The sequence below is a fragment of the Nakaseomyces glabratus genome, chromosome E, assembly GCF_010111755.1.
Source record: "Nakaseomyces glabratus chromosome E, complete sequence".
Lineage (NCBI taxonomy): Eukaryota > Fungi > Ascomycota > Saccharomycetes > Saccharomycetales > Saccharomycetaceae > Nakaseomyces > Nakaseomyces glabratus.
Window position 1 is genome coordinate 442,696 of NC_088955.1, and position 20,046 is coordinate 462,741.

Sequence of the window (20,046 nt, forward strand, 5' to 3'; positions counted from 1 at the left end):
TAATGCCCATAAATCAAAATCATGACTTAATATCCCAAACAACGAACTAATGAAATTTTTTCTGATAATCCTGAACTTAGCCAAAAGATATATAAATGGCAAAGATTTCAGTGTTGGTCTATACGTTAAACCTTCTCTTTCCTATTTGCCTTTTGTAGCTCTTTTTGAAAAGAGACAAGGAAGTTTTTTCCTTTTATCATAACATGATGACTGTGAGTGCATTTGGCTCGATTTGGCCATTACCATTTGGTATGGCCATTGATGTGGAAAAACTCAAGCTACCTAATTTACTTTTTGTCTGACTGTGATTCTCTTACATTATATTTTGCTTGGTAAATATTTACGTGTAGAGTGTATGTGATCTTTATCGAATGCTCTAATATGGTACTGTTTTCTCAAAATTAGGGTAAAAAAGAGTGTATTGTTTATATATACTTGATGCAACAACTAATATTATTTGAATTCGAATTATATAACCCCAGATGTTTCCTAGAATTTAATCTAGGTGTACTTGATTGCTGACAAAAAAAATTATGCAGTTCTAGAAAGTAGAATTGACAGTAATCTAGTTACAGGAATGATATTGACCATTGATTTAAACCATAATCTTATCAACACCTTCTGTGATTATATCTTCTAGTAGGTCACTCTTCAAGTCGTCTTCTAACTTTTCTTGGCCTTTTCTGTGAGTGTAATTAGAGATTTTTAGTTCATCCAAGTCTAGTACTTTCTTCATTGCGTATGCATCCTCGCCATCTTGATAATAGCTCTTCTCTATGCTTAACACTTCAAATGCAAGTGTATCTCTATACAGATGCAGAGCAGCTCTATTAGATTGTCTGACATGTAGAGAAACGTATTCCGCCTTATAAACTTCTCTTAGTGCAAACAGCGCTTGTCTCATAAGCTTTTCAGCAATACCCATTCTTCTGTAAGTTCTCATGACACTCAAAGAAGTGACATGTCCATTTGGAGCCTCGTTTGAGGCATCAGGGTCGTCGTTCATCTTAGAAAGCACATAGCCCACTAGCTTCTCACCAGGCGCCACATAGGTGGGGTCCAATTTGATCATTATGCCAGGCTTCTCTGGGTCAGGTATGCTCAGGTTATCATCTTCGTGTTCATCCAACTCGTCTTCGATACATGTTGTAGTTGCCACAAAGGATGCTTCAGGCCAGGACAAGATGTGGTACATATAGTACTTCATCAGATAGTTCTCTGGCAAGTTATGTAAGTTAGCATTCTGCATGCATATCATATCATTTACAGTGGCACGTCTAATTGTAATGGCCATCTTTGCTAGTGTTTGTATCCTTGAATAGCTTGTAAATAGTTCCCTTGCTTACTCCTCTAATATGGCACAACTGCAAAGAATATTGGATAAAAAATACTAGGATCAATTGGCCTCAAGTACACTGTGTGCTATCAGCCCGGGATCAAGTTGCATTGTCTTGTGTTTGCAATTTCGGCAGTCCTCGCCAATTCTGAAATTTTTTTTTGGGCCCTTCGGTGATGATTACACTGAATGGACTGTTAGAAGAGCTTAAATAGGCATATAGTTATATGGTGATAGCTGATCTACAACTGTTGCATACCAGCAATATCCATCAAGTTTGCAATCGCAAACACAAATTACGTTCTTGTATATATTTTGTAGCGGTTTTTAACTACGCCTACCATTACCGGCAAGCAGGAAGCAAAAGGTATGATTGGCACAAGAGTAGCGTATCGGAGCGTACCTAGTACGAGACATTGTAGTTGTGATAACAGTAAGCTTATATGCTCTTAAAAATTTGGATTACCTGGCATCGAATACATGAGCATGCAAGAATTCCAGAGTGTATCCTTGTATTTGTTTGGCTATAACCAAATTTAATGTTTTGGTTATGAAAGTTTGACCAGAAAGCAAACCAAGACATTTACTACAATTGCAACGTACCAGATTACACCAAACATGACCACGTTCGTTCATTGGCATTTTGTACCGTATCTTGGCTATTGGTGCATAGCCGCCCTCACATACTACATATTTATAGGTTATACCGGGCTTTAAAACCGCAAGCCACATATATAACATTAGCTATATAGCTGATTTGAATGGAAGGGTGTCACAGGCGTCAAACAATATGGCTAGAAGTAAAGACAGCAAGGTGTTGCAACCACGCACAACAAATGTGAGGAAGCCAGCGGGAACATACAAGAATAAGAAACGCCATAACAAGTCTGAATTAGAGAAGAATGCTAAGAGTGTAAAACGGAGACGGATCGAGCCCTCTGTGAGTGACTTTAACAATGAGTATATTTCTATGAGACTTGAACCCCAAGGAATAAGACCTTCGATAGCCAGAAATAATGGCGCCAGTGTTGAGAGAGAAATATCTTTTGGGGATCTAATAAATGCACCTCCCGTGTCGACATCGACTCCAACTCATGTACCCTCGTTGAGCTCCTTGAAGTACCCGGAAATAACGTACAATAATGTAAGGCACAAAAAATTATTTGCAACAATGTCCTATGAAAGGCAAAATAGTACATACAACACACAACCCGGAGACAATCATAACTACATGTTAATATCTAACAACAGTTTCAGTTACAGGGCAGATCAGATCGCCTCACCGACTACCTACAACAATAATAAACCTGAGAATGGACAAGCTGCTGACATTTTTATTCCCAATGAAAAAATGAAGAGCATCGACATATCGAAACTGTCCATTTACTCAAAGGTGGACGATTCAGTAGTTAACCAGAATCACCGTATATTAAACGAATATGATGTGCCATTTCCTCAATTAATAGCTACATCTGCAAGGATGGCAGACACATATCCCACATTTAATGAATATCCAACAGAAGATATGCCAGATGTTCATGGAGATATTAATTCCATGAAGAATGCTCAGTTTCCAAGTGACACAAATGATTCTTATGATTCTTCAGGTGGCCAGGCTACATACTTCAACAGCAAATAGATCGAAAACCGTCTTCGGAAAACACCTTCAATTAAATGCCCATAGATTAAAAAAAAATTGGAATAGAACTAAAACAATAATAATATCATCAAACTTTCCATTTTTTATTTTTTGCATTGAAAATAGATATTTCAATGACAGACATGAAGACAAGCAAATAGCAGTACTACAAACTATTCAATTAACAGTTACAATTCTTGGAAAATATTGCTGATATGCTAATTTCGAAACTGCAACTCAAAATCAGAGGTTGACTAAAATAATACTTTTTCATCATCCATTGACTGCCCTTTTCTGGATCTACTTTAATAAAGCCAGCCTAAGTCTCTACCATATGCCAAAATAAAAAATTAAAGTTACATTGCCAAATGGGTGCCTACGACATTTATTAGTATTGCCAGGTGGAAACGATATTCGCTAAATTGCTGCTTTAAAACCGGAGATGTTGAGAAATCGATCATCTGTGCAATTTTGTTAAGAAAAATAATGCAGATACGTTAAATGGAACACCAACTAAAAAGTAAATACAGCGAATAGATAATGTACTTTACATACTTTATAACACTTAAAATTACAAACCTACATATTAGCTACATTATATCTCCCTCAAACTTCTATGAGAACAAGAGTTTGACATACATTTAAAATATTTGACAATTATAGAGAGTCGATTTGAACAGAACCTGAAGGCTTTTTTGCCACTTTTCATAATTCATATCCCAGCTATTGAGTTTACTCTTGTAAATATAACTCTGAAATTAAAAGCCAAGATCATTTGAGATAAGTTTGCCGTCTGAAGTCAACCAAACGTTTAAAACCCTGACATTGTTTATTAGCTTTTTCACTCATATATTAGATAAACTCAGGAACACTAACAGATACAATGTCAGCAAACTACTACCAGGTGGCGACGCCTAAGTCTCCCCATGATTTACTGAACTCTGAAGATGATCAAAACAATCATGAGATTCGCGGTGGTGAAGGTGTTCTTTCATCCACCCTCGATAACAACAACTCATCACCATCACGACTTAACAGCGGGCTGTTAAGATCTGCTGGGGATAGTGAAGATGCGGAAAGATTAAAGTACGAAGTTGCGAAGAGTGAGCTACTCGATAAGCTTAACTTACAAATAGCTATGAATCACAAACAAATCGAAAATATAAAAAAAGAACTGAAGAAAACAGATGGGAGAATGACACTACTTAATAGTTTACATGACGACGAGAAACTGAAAGATAAAATAGAAGAATACACTAAGGCAAAATGTGAGCAGGCAAAGAGAGAGTTAGAAATGGAGAAGGCCCGTCAAAGCATGGGCTACAATATGGATACATCTTCACTTTCCTACGTACCAGGCTCTCGGCCTTCGATATCTGCGGGAAGTAGCACTAGTGGTCACCATTACCACACAAGGAGTAAAAGCAACAGCCATTTGCTTGAGTTCTCCAATTTAAGACCGCTTGATTCAAATCTACCGAACCAGACCTCAAGGCTACCATCTAAAGGTCTTCAAGATAACACGTCAGGCAAAGATATCATTCCTGGTGGTAACGCAAACTTTTCATTTACAACCACTTTCAACCCGACGCAACTATATGCACATCATAAAAGAAACTACAGTAGTACATGCCTGACTAGCAACAGTGGCGTGGTTGGCAAAAACGAGAACAATGAGGCTATATTTCGCAGATATGATGGTATCTTAATTATTATCAAATGTTCTTTTTGTGATAGGTCAGGTTTTACTTCTGCACAAGGTATTGTTAACCACTGCCGGCTAAAACACTCCAAGACGTATAATAGTCAGCCATTGGCTGTTCTAAACAACCAAACTCTATTACCAGAAGAGAAACAAGATGCAGATGTTTTAAATGAGTTTAAAAAACAAAAAGTAGATCCAGCTAAAGAATATTTGCCTTCAATTAAAAACTCAATCCTAAACCCAGAAAAAAGAACTCCAAGCCCAAAACAAAATAATCAACAAAAACATGTCACAATTGACAGTATAGATCCAAAGCACACTAAGCATCTTGAAAAGCTCTATTCAGGTCGCAATAACGACTTCAAAGATTTAATTGATATGGTAAAGGAGGCACCGAAGGATTTACAGGTAGTACTTGATGTATCTTCAGATCCAGATGACGAAGATGAGGAGGACACAGAAAGTAATGGTTTAGATTTAGACATTCCGTCAGCCGAAAGAAGTGAGGATGAAAAATCGTATACGCCTTCCAATGCTTCCGATCAGGGATCAAGCCCAAATTCCATAGTTACCCCAAATGAGGCCAACTTCCCAAAGAGTCCGGTTGACGAGCAACCCCGTAGAAACTTAAGGAAGAGAAAGGATATGGGCGAGGATGAGGAGTCTGAGAAGTTATTCACAAGACGTGTATTGAGGGAAAGGTTAAGACCTGCTGAGAAAAAGGCTCGTGTTGATGTCATAGCACTGACGGAGCTCCCACCTGAGGAGAAAAGATCCTCACATTACAATTTAAGAGCTAAGTCCAAGCTACGCAGCTCTTCAGGTAGTCTTGACCTCGAGTAATCTTTCTCCTCACCTAATAAAAATGGTATTCACCAATAATTAACAGAAAAGGCATATACTTTTATACATATAATGATAAGTTGATTTTGCATTTTACAATTGAATATATATGAATCATTGCTGTTTGGCGAAAATCGTCAACCGGAGGCCCGTGTAATCGATGATCATCATTGAAGTCTCGAAAAATAAGGGCATCGAACCTTAATAATGCGGGCAATCTTAGTATGGCTATATTAGTTGCTTAGTGTTTCTGTTCTTCAACTTTAACAGAACCAATTTGACCAGTGTATAGTGCTGCTAACTAAACGGTGCACCATGCTACATGCTCATCAAATAAGAAGAACGTTTTTGAGGTATAGGTACAATTGTCGGTGTGCCATTAGGTTTAATTCTAGCTGCCATTGGTTTTTTGCTACTGATGTACCTAAGAGTGACCCATATCAGGATTCGAATGAAGAAGAGACTAGAGAACCTACCAAATTCATCGCATTTTCAAAAAACGACTCAGACAGGATTGAAAAACTATACCAACAGACGCCAAAGAAAGACGAGAGAAGAATAATTCCTGTGAAGGAGGACTACCTTTTCAATGTTGATGTAGATCAGCTTGAATTACGGCCATCTTATTGGAAGGGGCCTACTTATGATATACGACGCGGGCTTTGGTTTAATTCATTGAACCAACCTCTAAATCCTGATCTGGCTGCCGAAATAGAGGAAAAATTTAAATCAATCAATTTTGAAGAATTAGAGACAACTAATGATGAGAACAAGAAAAGCAAGGAATTTCAGGATATTTTTAAGCTAAGTGCACCCTATAAGGAAGGCAAATTCGTACTATTTGTTGACAAAAATGTTGCTTTCCTATTACAAGATGTGGATGGCGGTGAGTTTCAAATTAAATTCTTAAGGTCCAATATTGGACAGAGTATACCGATCAATGGGATGAAAATCACCCGTGGCTATGATTCGAAACACGGGACATCAATCTCAGAGCGTGTGAAGAACCTTGTTAAGGAAAAAGAGACGAGTACGTCAAAGCCAGAATCTAATAAAAATGATTCAACATTGGGCAAACTGGGGTCTCTATTAAGTTTTGAATCAAGTTCAGGTATACTTTCAAGACTTGCGGGTGCCATCTCAGATACATCCGATGCCACAACGGATAATGACAATAAGAAGCAGTATATGAAAAATGAAATGGAACACGATTACTATGATGAGGAATCAACATCATCAGAAAGTAAAGATAAGAATACTATAAACGATCGAGAAATTAATCATCTAGTATTATGTGTACATGGTATTGGCCAAACTTTAGGTAAAACCTATGAGTATGTCAATTTTGTTCACACTATTAATCTTCTGAGATCGAATATGAAAAAGCTTTACTCGGCAGCTGATGATCTAAAGAATTTAAACAAACTTAATCGATATAAAGATTGGCAGTCAAATTCAAATGTACAGGTTTTACCGATTACCTGGAGACACTCCATAACGTTTCAAACAGATAGAAATGGCCCTAACCTAGAAAGTCCATTATTGCCAACTTTAGATGAAATTACTGTAGATGGCATTGTACCATTTCGTAAGCTAATGGCTGATGGAATTTTTGATATTTTACTATATTGTGATCCCTACTACAAAAAAATGATAAAAGCTGAAGTAACAAAACAACTCAATACCGTATACAAAAGATTTGTCAAGTTCAATCCCAATTTCAATGGTAAGGTACATCTGGTTGGCCACTCCTTAGGGAGCATGATATTATTTGATCTGCTATCTAATAAAAAAGACTACAAATTAGAATTTGAGGTTGGAAACTTTTTTGGAATTGGATCACCTATTGGAATATTAAAGTTGATACAAAGAACAATGGTTGGCCAAAAACAGATTCTCGATGCAGATCATAATGTCAACTTCCAACTGCCGGAATGCCAAAACTACTATAATATATTCCATGTCTGCGACCCTGTTGCATACAGAGTAGAATCTTTGGTTGATAGAAGAATGGCAGAATATGAGCACACTTATGTTCCACATTGGTCTGAAAGTGATGGAATTGCATCAAAGATGCTCGAAATGGGTGGTAATATCTTAAAAGAAATCCCATTAAATTCAATGATAACAGAAAAAAATGAAGAAGAAAATACTTCAAAATCTTCCACCGGTACGCAATACAAGCTACCAGAAGAACTGAAATCTAAATTACTGAAACTAAACTACTCAGGACGTATTGATTATGCACTCAGAAGTGGTATACTGGATATTGATATTTTATCTGCCTTAAGCTCACACGTATCTTATTTCGAAGAACCTGACATTGCTGGCTTCTTATTAAAAGAGATCCTCGCTGGACATAAGCCAGTTGAACAAGTCACAGTAACCAAATCGAAACTTTTCAAACCCAAATCTAATACTGTATAGCTGCGCTTACTCAAGATAATGTGTACTTAGTATCATCAATTAGAAGATTAGAACTTTTACTAAAATAATATATATAGGCACTAAAATTACTCATTCAATTTATATTAAAATTCTTTTTAGTCCCGAATACATTCGTTGATTGATCCACCTAATACTTTCATTATGGTCATCTTAAGTATTTTTTATTTCTACAGAAATAGCCGTAGAGGTGTCATGGTTGATCAAAATTTACTTAGAGAACAAAATCAAAGAGGACCGATGAGCATGAGAAGATAAAATAATAGTATTCACTTTTACACAGATAAATAGTTATCCCAATAGTATAAGTGAGCCACTTAAACACTACCAAGTAATTAGAAACACAGTTTTACAAGATGAAGTATATAATTGAACATATGGAAGAAGGCTTTAGTGAATGGGTCACTCTAGAATATGCCCAAATATTGCGTGATGTAGGCAATGACAATCTACTATTGACGTCGTTACCAGAGGGAACCAATGACTCTGATATCCCTGAACTACTCAGAAAGATGGGCTTGAAATGGACAACAAAAAGTTTATCTGATATTCCAGAAGCCGTTCCATCATGGGAACCACTTCAGAATGGCAGAGTATGCTTATTGGATCCCAGAGCTGAACTTGATTTGCAGCCAGAAGATTCAAAGCAGTTCGACTATTTTGTCTTTGGAGGTATATTAGGTGACCATCCTCCAAGAGATCGTACCAAGGAGCTGAATATTGCTTATCCTGGTTTGTTAGTCGGAAGAAGGCTCGGTGACAAACAAATGACTACCGACACAGCAATCAGAACCACACAGCTAATTATCAAAGACCAAAAAAAGTTCGAAGACATTAAGTTCATAGATTATCCTGAATTTAGATTCAGCAAGAAAGAAGCCACCGAGATGCCCTTCCGTTATGTTTTAGATTCTCAAGGAAACCCAATACTGCCAGAAGGTATGCTACAATTGATCAAGAAGGATTCTCAACAAAGTTTGGATGATCTGTTATGATAACACAAAATGTTTAATACATCTGTATATTAACTAGTTCCCATGAAAACGGAGATACTTTTATGTTCTGTATGTACTTCAACGAATAATAAGTTAGCATATATACGAAATATCATATTTTCGGGACATTGACACTGTCATTGATTTCATATTATAGAATTGTGAAGAATATATCATGTTTGACACCTTTGAACCCTAACCTAAACATTGGTGTGGTGTTATTTAAAAGAATATAAAAAGCATAAACATCAGTAAAACCCTATTTTTTTTCTCCTTCTTGCGCAACAAAAGATTGCAACAAAGCCTCAATATCAATATCGTCCTTTGCAGGCGCTATTGGTGTGCTAGCCTTCTCTTCTTTCTTGCCGGTCATTTTGAAATATCCAATGACACCACCAACTGTAGCTAATGTTGCAATAGACAAATAATGTGGTGGTACATTCTTCCCCAAAATTCTGTATGCCTGCGCCATATTTGTAACAATATTTGTACGGATCAAAAAGTGTATATATCAGCTTGATAGTTATTAGTTATAATTAGTTATCTGTTATAACCGGTTTACTAGTATTGCCTTGGAGCTGTATTGAAATGGCCCTTTAAATTTAAATACTTCTACAAATCGGGGTGGAAATTTAATTTACCCGGAAATAGCATGTGATATCTGAAATAACGGCTTGCAGTTCTCCCCGTAGTTGGATTAGTTGGCTATAGGTCTATATTATAGTTACAGTTAGGGGGAGTCTAATGGGCAAATGATCCAATACAACTACTCCATATTAAAGTATTTTAAATTACAACAAAAAAGCTTAACAGCACTATCGAGTGACTTTTATCAGAGGAACTAGAGAGGTTCGATTACACCTCATTGCTTCCTTGATTGTAAAGAACGATGATAGCCGTAACCCAACAAAACATGCCACCATTGATGTAGGTAAGTATAAAATGTATATGTTGAGGGTAAAGTTTAAATCGACTCTGAGGTAAACCTTATTGTTTTATCAGCCTCTAGATTACAAAAGAGTTAGGGCTATTACTCTATCGTCAGGTTTATATACCATATGCTTGAAAAATGAAATAATTTTGACTCTGCAATCTAGAGCAAGTTAGGATCATGGTAATCATCCCAAGTTTTACTGCACTAGTATGTGCCCCATAGACTTATAGTAACGATGAGACCCATCTTGTTCGCGACTCAGTTAACCTATTTGAGACATTGTTTGTAATAGTTCTTGAAAAAATTGTGGATATGAGAATCGTGATCACTCGTTGTGACAGTATATATGTTTCCGAGCATTCTTGAGGTAATTGAATCTACTTATCTATTGGTCAATTGGCTAGATAAAAACTAATCAAGGTTTTGGTAGGCAAATACCCCACAAATATAGGAAAACAATAATTAATATTCTATTTAGGTGAGCTGCACTGATTTACTACGGAACAATAGCTTTTGCATAAAACTGCCACCCGCACAATGCGGAGTGAAAGGGCTTCTAGAAGGAGTTTGATAAAAAATTGGAATGCTGGAATGACATTAAACAATGATTTCATCGACTGTCATTTCTTTTTTGTGGTACTTAATTAAAGGCAGTTAAATAAGATTAAATAATCGGGCTTCGAATTTCCCAAATAAGGAAATCGAAGCCCATTTGTGAGCAGAAAATAAAAAAGGATTAGCATTTTCAGTGCTAAATGGTTCGACCCACACACACCCTTGAACAAAAAAACTGTTCTTCAATTGATAAAACTTTACATAAGACATATCATACAAGGTAAAGGTAGTGATGCAAGATGATCTAATGTTCTCTTTTGTTTCTGTTGTGGACTGAAGGGAAGTGAGGGGAAAGTGGCGTTTTTCTTCTTTATTCCTTCACCGGCTCCTTTGTCTCCTCTTTGAAGCAGAAATAGAAGATTCAATTGGGGCCTCGAGAAACCTAGTTTGCGATTGATTAAAAATCTGCCACACAGAGATGCCCGTAGAAATACAAGTTAATTAAAAATAATGCGGGGGTGGCTCTTGAATTGATGAAGTAATACTTAGATCTCCGTTGTCGGAGTAATTTGCTCTCAGCGTGCTTCTGAGCTAGGTAGAAGATTCATGAAAGTACTCAGTAAGAGCCGCATAATTAACGTTTCTAAAGTGGTACTGTACTTTAAGTCACGCTGGGAATAAGAGTAGAAGAGAACAACATTAGCCATTGCCTCAGAAATTTCAAGAAGAAACCAAGAGGGGCTGTTACTGAAACGCAAACTAGCTTTAACACCGGCATTGATGACTGCTTCAGACGGAGTTGTACAACAAAACAACAAAAGGGTCAGTGATAGCAGATGACACAAGATATTCCTTCTGCAAGTGTTTCTGTGCCTATTCACCCAATTTTTTGCAATTGACCCTCTTTATTTCATTTCCCCTGGGCCAAAGCCCCTGCTGAAACCCAAGTTAACAGCGAGAGTAATTTGCTGCCCATTCATCTGTCGCAATTGTAGTTGAGGATTGGCCCAAATGTGTCTAATATTTTAGTAATGCTCCTACAGGGAAGAGTGAGAGGGGGGGCCAGGGAGGCTTGAGGGTCAGAGCCCAAGGTTCTTTACATCAAATTTGTCCCTAATTTTCACCTACCTTGGGCCCTTTCAGGAAATTTTGGGACTCCGTGACCCTTAGTCACGAGCGTCATGATTACCGGACGATTACCACGTAATCACCACGTAAGTTTCTTAAGAATTTGCCTGGATTGCTAGTATAATCTCGTAATCTCGCCGGTCACGGTCAGCTTGTTGCCTAAAAGAAATCATGGGGTCAATTTTTACAAATACTGGGACAAGGAGTTCATAACGGATTTTTGTCGGCCGACCCAAGGTTTCACTAAGAGATCTCTGTGGAGAGGGCTTTGGTGTGCACCAGTCACCCGTCCTTGTCCCACTGGGCTCTGGCCAAAATCGGAGGGGGGAAGGCTTGACCCAGATAACATTCTGGTTTTTTGACCCTCTCATTTACCCTATCTCCTCGGAATTGGGTGCCCGAAGTGAAGATGACCAATATTTGTCCCAAAATCTGTCCCAAAATCTGTCCCAAAATCTGTCCCAAAACGTGTTCCTGAATGGAAACAACCCAAAGCCAGAACCCCAGAGATTCTTCAGAGTGGCCCAAAATCTTACAAATTAGTGTACGTTCAACGTAGTCTTCTGAGTCGGGCAGCTTCCCCCCCCCTCAATCGCTCTGCTGGGTGGCTTGGCCTACTGTTTTTTTAACTCTTCCCTGCTTTGAGGAGGGGCCACTATTACTTTCTCTCGAAGATACTCCAGTACAGCATTGTTTACATATTCAAAGGATCTTCCATTTTCTGACTCTGCACTTCCCCACATCTAAAATCTCATCTTACACAATTTTTTTTTAAGTTGCAGTCTGTACTTGACTTTCTGAGGTAAAACAATTCAAATATTCTAGATTTGGTTTCCAATCTCAGGCCCCTCACTACATCTCCCACACCAAACTTTCAAATCAGCTGTTCGGCCCTATACTTCTCTCTACCAACCTCAGAACTCTCTGTACACAACACCGATCAACTATCAATTATTTTTTATTTTGGCTACTTGTTTCAAATATTTGACTTTATCATCAAAATTAGAAGCTTTGTTGAAACTCGTATTTTTCCCTGCTTCACTCAGAGACTTACGTGCAAGCACTAGCCACAAGGATTTTTCCGGCTATAAGATCCTTCCTGCCAGCACTTCATGATCCTTTGTGTATCTTTTTTTTTTGGAGATAAGATGGCTCAGAACAACCCTCTGTGAATTGCTATCACTAAGAAAAGTGGGGAGAATTATGAAGGCTGGAAAACTTTCACATTTACGGAATAAACGGAAAAATTCGTAGAAGCATCGACCTGCAGTAAACCTAAAAAATTTACACAGCCCATTTTCACACTAAATATTTCTCCGAAATTTCCACAGAAACAGATGCATCACTTGCATCAGAATGGGTAAGCTTCATAAAGACTACTAACTCCCCTCCAGTATCTTTACTGCCGTGGAACAATTCCTGTCCCGTTCTCTGCACAGCTATCTGCACTTTTTTGTTGCCAGAGAGAATTGAGAAATCTAATCCTTCCAACTAACTTTTTGCACCTCCCCACCTGCTTCCCCTCCCTCCCTCTTCTACCTCCCCCTCCACAACGACTACCCACACACGCATTCAACCCTCTTTTTTGTTCCAATCCTTCTACCCCCTCCCTCCCATTTCCTACTGCATAGATTTATAGGTGAAGGAAGACAGGGAATTGGAAGGAAATAAAAAAAATCTAAAAAAATCCAACAAAATCCAAAAAATAGAAGCTTCGATTATCCACTTTTGTCACAAAGTCCTATTTTGACCCTCCTCTCCGTGGCTTTCGTTACTGTTACGTACCTTTGAGACAAGGGCTCTTTCTTCCATTTTCAATTGTTCTGTGCATCAATTTCAGTGTAGATCTTCATTATCTCACATTAATTCAATTTTTTCTTTTTAGCACAGACCCATCTTTGCTGTCATATTCTTCCTCACATATGCACTTCTTTCATGATTAATCACACATTTGATTTAATTTATTGGTCCTGTAGAAAGTGTAATAAATTCATCATACCAAGATAATGAACTCGACTATTTATCAGACAAGAATTATATAAAGGATACAATATCTATCAATTTCCTACTGTGTCCTGGAAAATGTTTACCAATTGTCAATTGATTGGTAATTTTTTTTATCATTCAATTTAATTATTTTATTTTATTAATTAATTTATCTTACGTATATAAGTAATCAATAAAATAAAATATTAACATTGGAATATATAACATTTTTCAATAAAGTGTTTTTCTTTGTGCCATAAATTCCTGCCCATAAATTTTTATCCCATCCTCGCAAGGATTATGCTCTACAGCCGATCAATTATAAAAAATCGAAAATATTAACCGATCACATATTTACTAATAACTTAATCGCTCTAATTCAAAATAACCATAAGAACAGACTAAAAAATTGCATTTATTTCAAAAACAGTTTATTTTTTTGCATGAAGAATTTTATAAAGAAAAAACACAAGAAAATGAGCCTAGCGATACAAACACCTGAAAGCCTCATATCCGATGATTTCGGCTATACCCAGCCAAAGAGATTCAATTATCTGGACACATTCTCAAATCTGTCTCGCAATACCTCTCTAACTTCGCTAAAATCATCCTCAAGAGTCTCAAGTGACTACAGTTATAGACCTCGAGATGAGACACTAAAGAAGCCCGATTGTGATGGTATTCTGGATAATAAGAACAGCAGCCAAATACGAACAGTACCGACATTGTGTTCAAGTGACAAATTGAGTAGGTGCGATAAAAGTACCATGAAATACCACAAGAAGTCAGAGTCGGATGAGTTCGAACAATTCACTTCACCAGATTTACATTTTGAAGCAATTGATTCCATCTCAGTTAACAACATTTCAGATAACGTCTATGAATCACATACTGATTTGAACAGTTACCAGCAAGATGAGGAATATGAAAACTCCGATGACGAAAGTAATACAGGGCTCTCGTCTTATTTTGCACCAATTTATTATGGATTAAACTCAAACACTTTTTTCCAGCCCTCGTTTGATACACTATTTGACGCCGAAAAGAAAGCTAGAAGCTACACCTTTGGTTTTGACGATTTCAGAATCAAAAAGCCTTCTAAGAAAACTGTAAATAATTTTGTGCGTTTAATGCAGCAAAAGAGGCACAACACAAAATCTCCTTAAGGCTTGCCTTATGATAACATTCACATTACTTCTCAACTACGGATTGTTTTTTGTTTTTATTTTGTTTTTTAGAGAATCATTTTAGCAGCACAATTTTGTTTTATTTCATAGCTAGAGAGATATTTCATTGGATTTTCATATAATGTTGGAAAAGACATTTTTACGTTGCTAACATTTGCAAATTTGTTGTCATATTTTCTTTCAATCCTGTACAATTTTTTGCATCTTTGTTACCTGTTTTATCAGGATGTTTCATTATTATCGTCAATTTTCATTTTTTTTTTTAATTTGCACTAACTTTTTATTATAATCATCTTTATTACTTGCATTTTTATGTACATGTCTGTATGAAAAAAATACTGTCCTTCGTTTCATATTTATTTCATTGTACAACCATAAAAAAAATTATGGACATGATTGCTACGTCAACAATGTTCTCTATCTTTAAGAACTCGATGCTCAATTTTATGCTACTGAAATATTAACCTATTAATAAAATTTATAAAATAATGCTTGCTATGTAATGGACACCAGCCATTAATTATTGGATTGGAAGCTCATTATAGTACTGGAAATTATCGCACAATGCCGAACAATACCGAATAATGAAGTACTAGCTATGGCCATGGCTTAATCCATATAAGGAAGGATTCTATTAAGTTTCCTATTTTCTGGATTAGAATTGGAATCCTAATTTTTCTATCAGCGAATCTATCGCCTCAAAATTAATATCGTTATTAGCAAATGAAAGATGTTTCTCTGATACAACATGCAGATCCAAGTACTCATATTTGACTCTGCAATTTTCACAATAACCGGAATTTTTCATTAATGGCCTTTTGGATGTTACCTGGTTGTTTTGTACTAAGTGTGAGGTCAAATTACTACTATTATTATTTCCTGGAGCTGCATTAATGAGATTATTTTCGGGATTGATAGTAGTCTTTTGAACTTCTTTACTAGTATCATCATTCACTTTATGTTGCACTTCCATTATGCTTTCGTTACTCACCTTGGCAGCATTACCATTGGCAGCCGACATATGCTTTAGATTAGTTGAGCTGGACACATTATTTCCACTCGTGGTTTGAGTTGCAATTTTTTTGTCAACAACAAATCTACTCAAGCTTTTCATATTTTTACTCATCACACTAGCTCTTGTAGGGCCTAATCCATTACCAAAAGATGTAGCAATATCATTAGATTGATGAACACCACTAGCTTTTATTTCGTACTGATCTCTAGAGTATTTTTTCACAGTGCACAGGTCATCCGGAAACTCTTCAGTTTCTTGTCTATTAAGTTGTGGAAGTGATCTCTTACTCTGTTCTAATTTTACAGTTGGCACAATCCCTTTCCATACAGAATCCCTTTGAACTAATTTAGAATTTTCAGCTATTTCCTCAATTTTAGATTCGCCGTTGTCATTGTCAATTTTACCAATTGATATTTCTTTCTCATTTTGTCGTATTTCGGACTCCTTGTCTTCATTAGTGCCATCTTTTGAATCTTTCTGAATAGGTAGTTCGCCATCCTTATGCTTGATCCTATATTGCTCTTTCATATGTTGTTCTTGCCATTTTTCATAGCATTGAGCAGAATCCAAACAAAGGTGTGGTATGAATATTAGATTCTTAGTCATAGATACTGTTGGATCAGCATGATGTTGATATAATCCTCTTAGCTTTAAAGCATATTTTTTGTTGCTCTTGTCACGACTGTATCTTTTCAACACCCTCTTGTAAGAACTTTCATCGCAAGAACGGTCACCAATGAAAGGACATCTACCAAAAGTACCCATTTTTAATGTTGGATATGGAAGATTATTGGGATTTGCTAGTTCTTGTGGTTTCCATTCTAATGTTATTATCGGTGCCCATGTTTGCCATAGATCATACATGTAAATATGCGGATACTTGAAGTAGTGAATATCATCTCTCCGAGTGCGAGGATCACGGTCAGAAGGTCCAAATAGCTTTTCATTTTGTAATAAATTTGATAATGACGGAGATGCAATGGTAGGAAGTTTGTTCTTCTCTAGATTTTCCAGATCGACATCAAGGTTCTTCAAAAATCTTGCTGCCTTATCATAACCCCAAACCTTCATGTAACTTTTCTTTGCTCTGGCGAGGATGTCTGTTTCATTAAGTTGTGTAATATTATCAATAGATCTACTCGAGATTACAATTGTGACGCTAGTATCAAAAAACTGGGTAATCTGGGCTCCTAATGACATAAATCCACATTTCAGAAGTAACTTACGTTTCTCTAGCTTGCTTTTAGCGTGTTTCGTAATATCAGGCTCATCCGTAGTGTCAAAATATATTCTGGAATCTCGTCTCATAATATTACGCCAATTCATCTGCCATTCGAGTAACTCACCGAGCGCTACCTTGTTGTTATTGTTCCCAGATTGATTAGAGGCTGTACCACTAACGGTACCCTGACCAGATATACTTCTTCCTTGACTCTCAACATTCCTCAGCGCTACTCCTTTTGTAACCTGCACCGCACCTTCAATAGACCTGCCTCTTTCCAACTTAGCTCTCTTTCGAAGTTGCAGTTTCTCATTAGTCGTTTCGATCAGCCGCTTCTTCAAATCTCTGTCTTCATTGTTTATCGTAAGGGTACCAGCAGGCTTTGAATTTGCATCCGTCTCTTTCAAAGGCGAACGCGCAGCATACACTCCACCGGCATGCGAGATCAGATTCTCATTAGACGCCATCGTTCCACGTGAACTGACTTACCGCGTTTTATCAACTGACCAGAAATATGCAGAAAGGATCAAAAAAACCTCCTCTATAGAATTCAAAGGTTTTTTTTTATTATTAACTACCGGAAGAGACTCTACTCTCTCTATTATTATCAACCGTCCAGCACGAACTTTAGTTCCTTCTATACTCTGCTTATCCTAGGATCTCAGCCTCTTACTCACTATTCGTCCCCCCAGAAATAGTAACGGTTAAAGTTTGCCTCAATACTCCTTCAACTAGAAGAAGGTCAATGTTAATGATATTAAAACTAGCAAGATCTCAGATCTTTAAATTGTGACGATTGTGTTCATCCCAAGAAACCACCAAAAATTCTTGTTATTTTAGCCTTTTGTTGTTTTTCTTGCAATTGGGCCCTCTCGGGAGATCCTGGCATTTAGGGCATTTCACCAAGCACATACCGTCGAACGACATCGCTGTTTTCGCGATTCCCAAGGTGAGGTTACCCGGATCCTCAATATTGAATATACTCTTGCACAATAGCTGGTTTTATGTAGTTATAGTAATATAAAGGAATATAAGTTACTCTGGATCACCACGATGACTATTTCATACGTTAGAGTGTCTACTTGAAGCGTTTTAGTTTTTTTTTGAGTTTTTTTAACATTCCAAATTACAATAAAAAATGAACAAAATATCGGTATTTTAAAAGTGAGATTAATGTAATGCTTCAATAATACATACTCTCAATACTATAATTTTTATGAATACTAAACCATGGGCTCAAGTTGACATTTAAAAGTGGAGGGACTGTTATCAGAACTAGCACTCTTGATAGTATACACTTTTATTAACGATATATTTGTAACTTGTGAAAGAAGTTCTTGTATATGTAGATGTTCTTGTAAACGTTTCTTAAGAAGGCAGAAACGTATTGTATATAGGAATTGCTTTGAAACTATTAGAAGGAACAGTTGAAATAAAAATATAAAAAAAATAGTAATAAAATAAATCATAAAAAAGATAAAGGATGCAATGAATAAGGGACATGATAAATTATTCCTGACAAAGAAAAGAATAAGATCGGTAAAAATAAAAGGAAAGGAATGAAATGATAAAAGGATTGAGATCAAAACAGATTGAGATCAAAATTCAGAAAAAAAAAGAGGGAATAGAGAAAACAGATCAGTGAACGAATATAGGAAACGAAAGATCAACAAGGTAATAAAATTAGTAAAATTAAGATTTAGGAAGGCTGCCAATCTTTCATGTCTCTTTATCTGTAATTTTCAATACTCGTCGGTTAACAAAAGTTAGAGTAATAATTGTTGTGACAACGATGAAATTAATTGTAATGCTAATAAAATAAATGCATCTTACTCGCAATCATATTGTAAATTCTATGGACATTTTGACTAGTTCATCTGTCAAATGCTAAGCTTTCAGTAATTCCAAAATTTCAGTTTCTTCAAAGACTGTTCTTAGTACTAGACTTAATATGTCTCATATGCCTATAAAAGACGATCAAGGCACATATTCAAAACACCATAACAATTAACACTTTCAAAATAACTCTTCAAATAACTAAATTTGCTAAAAATATAGCAACTGGAGAGAGAAATATTAGTAATAAAATTAAAACCGTACTAAACTGGTATGGTAAATGAAAGAGAAATCATCATTTTCAGTGACCAAGTTATTTCTTTACAATCTTCTCTACTTCTTCTACATCCTCACTTTCATCTCCTGCCTTGTGTGGTTGCTTTCTGTCCATTACGCTATCATTATCGATACTGTCATCTTCGTCGTCGTCCTCAAATTCTATCTCATCCTCATCTTCGTCGCCGCCTCTGTTTCTGTAACTTTGGTAGTTGTAAACGTCGTCGTCGTTGTAACCTAGGGAGTCTCCATCGTTCATCAGACTTCCGACATCTTCATCATCTTCTAAGTCACTATCGTACCAGAAATTTTCTGAGATATCTCTTTGGTTCTGGTGTTGTTCGTGTGGGTTTTCGTTCTTGTGCTGCGACAGGTAGGCGGTATCCGAGGTTGGCATTTCGAACCCTGGCGGAATATCCTGCTTTGACCTCTCGACTTCCATTTTCACACGCTGTTTATACTGCTCGGGGTTCTTTCTAAAATCAACTGCTGCGTCCACGTTTGCAGGGGAGGAGATGTTAGGGTCCTCCAGGAGCGACACTATGGAGATTAGCACACTCTCTACTGTTTGCACAGGAGACCACGTCTCGGCGTCCGGCTCGTCAGTCATGGGGTCACCGCTCTGGTGCAATATGGAGATGCACAGTCTGCCGTCCCTGTAGACGTTAGGGTGGTATATAGCCGGCGTGAACCTGAACTGAGGTGGCGAGAAAGGGAAGTCGTCCGGGAACCGCATCTGCGCTTTGAAGTACCCGCCGTGGTATATGGAGTCCTCGTTCAGCACCATCACTCCTATGTTCCACACAAAGATGTTCGAGTCGTCCTCCAGCTCGATGTGGAAAGAAGGTATGGCCTTCTTGGGGTCCGTAAGCTCCCTGTATTGTCGTAGCAGCAAGCTGGCCGCAGTGCTCTTCAAGTTACTCATCTGGATAACAAATGTATTT

General features: G+C 37.1%; 9 protein-coding genes across 9 annotated transcripts; 5 read left to right on the top strand and 4 right to left on the bottom strand.

Moving 5' to 3' along the window:
- Positions 1 to 595: 595 nt before the first annotated feature.
- ARD1 (peptide alpha-N-acetyltransferase complex A subunit ARD1) lies at positions 596 to 1,294 on the bottom strand (the record flags this gene model as incomplete). The annotated part of the gene is made up of 1 exon (XM_445881.1): positions 596 to 1,294. One exon carries the CDS (start codon positions 1,292 to 1,294, stop codon positions 596 to 598), a length of 699 nt encoding a protein of 232 aa, XP_445881.1.
- Positions 1,295 to 2,126: 832 nt separating this feature from the next.
- Positions 2,127 to 2,975, top strand: GVI51_E04169 (uncharacterized protein; the record flags this gene model as incomplete). The annotated part of the gene is made up of 1 exon (XM_445882.1): positions 2,127 to 2,975. The coding sequence occupies one exon, from the start codon at positions 2,127 to 2,129 to the stop codon at positions 2,973 to 2,975; it is 849 nt and encodes a 282-aa protein (XP_445882.1).
- Positions 2,976 to 3,858: 883 nt separating this feature from the next.
- On the top strand, positions 3,859 to 5,523 carry AHC1 (Ahc1p; the record flags this gene model as incomplete). Its single annotated transcript, XM_445883.1, has 1 exon — positions 3,859 to 5,523. One exon carries the CDS (start codon positions 3,859 to 3,861, stop codon positions 5,521 to 5,523), a length of 1,665 nt encoding a protein of 554 aa, XP_445883.1.
- A 315-nt stretch (positions 5,524 to 5,838) lies between these two features.
- DDL1 (putative carboxylic ester hydrolase) lies at positions 5,839 to 7,950 on the top strand (the record flags this gene model as incomplete). Its single annotated transcript, XM_445884.1, has 1 exon — positions 5,839 to 7,950. One exon carries the CDS (start codon positions 5,839 to 5,841, stop codon positions 7,948 to 7,950), a length of 2,112 nt encoding a protein of 703 aa, XP_445884.1.
- A 374-nt stretch (positions 7,951 to 8,324) lies between these two features.
- Positions 8,325 to 8,963, top strand: SFM1 (protein-arginine N-methyltransferase SFM1; the record flags this gene model as incomplete). Its single annotated transcript, XM_445885.1, has 1 exon — positions 8,325 to 8,963. One exon carries the CDS (start codon positions 8,325 to 8,327, stop codon positions 8,961 to 8,963), a length of 639 nt encoding a protein of 212 aa, XP_445885.1.
- A 259-nt stretch (positions 8,964 to 9,222) lies between these two features.
- MCO10 (Mco10p) lies at positions 9,223 to 9,435 on the bottom strand (the record flags this gene model as incomplete). Its single annotated transcript, XM_002999491.1, has 1 exon — positions 9,223 to 9,435. One exon carries the CDS (start codon positions 9,433 to 9,435, stop codon positions 9,223 to 9,225), a length of 213 nt encoding a protein of 70 aa, XP_002999537.1.
- A 4,574-nt stretch (positions 9,436 to 14,009) lies between these two features.
- On the top strand, positions 14,010 to 14,732 carry GVI51_E04279 (uncharacterized protein; the record flags this gene model as incomplete). The annotated part of the gene is made up of 1 exon (XM_445886.1): positions 14,010 to 14,732. The coding sequence occupies one exon, from the start codon at positions 14,010 to 14,012 to the stop codon at positions 14,730 to 14,732; it is 723 nt and encodes a 240-aa protein (XP_445886.1).
- Positions 14,733 to 15,408: 676 nt separating this feature from the next.
- DBF4 (protein serine/threonine kinase activating protein DBF4) lies at positions 15,409 to 17,457 on the bottom strand (the record flags this gene model as incomplete). Its single annotated transcript, XM_445887.1, has 1 exon — positions 15,409 to 17,457. One exon carries the CDS (start codon positions 17,455 to 17,457, stop codon positions 15,409 to 15,411), a length of 2,049 nt encoding a protein of 682 aa, XP_445887.1.
- A 1,682-nt stretch (positions 17,458 to 19,139) lies between these two features.
- CDC34 (SCF E2 ubiquitin-protein ligase catalytic subunit CDC34) lies at positions 19,140 to 20,027 on the bottom strand (the record flags this gene model as incomplete). Its single annotated transcript, XM_445888.1, has 1 exon — positions 19,140 to 20,027. One exon carries the CDS (start codon positions 20,025 to 20,027, stop codon positions 19,140 to 19,142), a length of 888 nt encoding a protein of 295 aa, XP_445888.1.
- Positions 20,028 to 20,046: the final 19 nt, after the last annotated feature.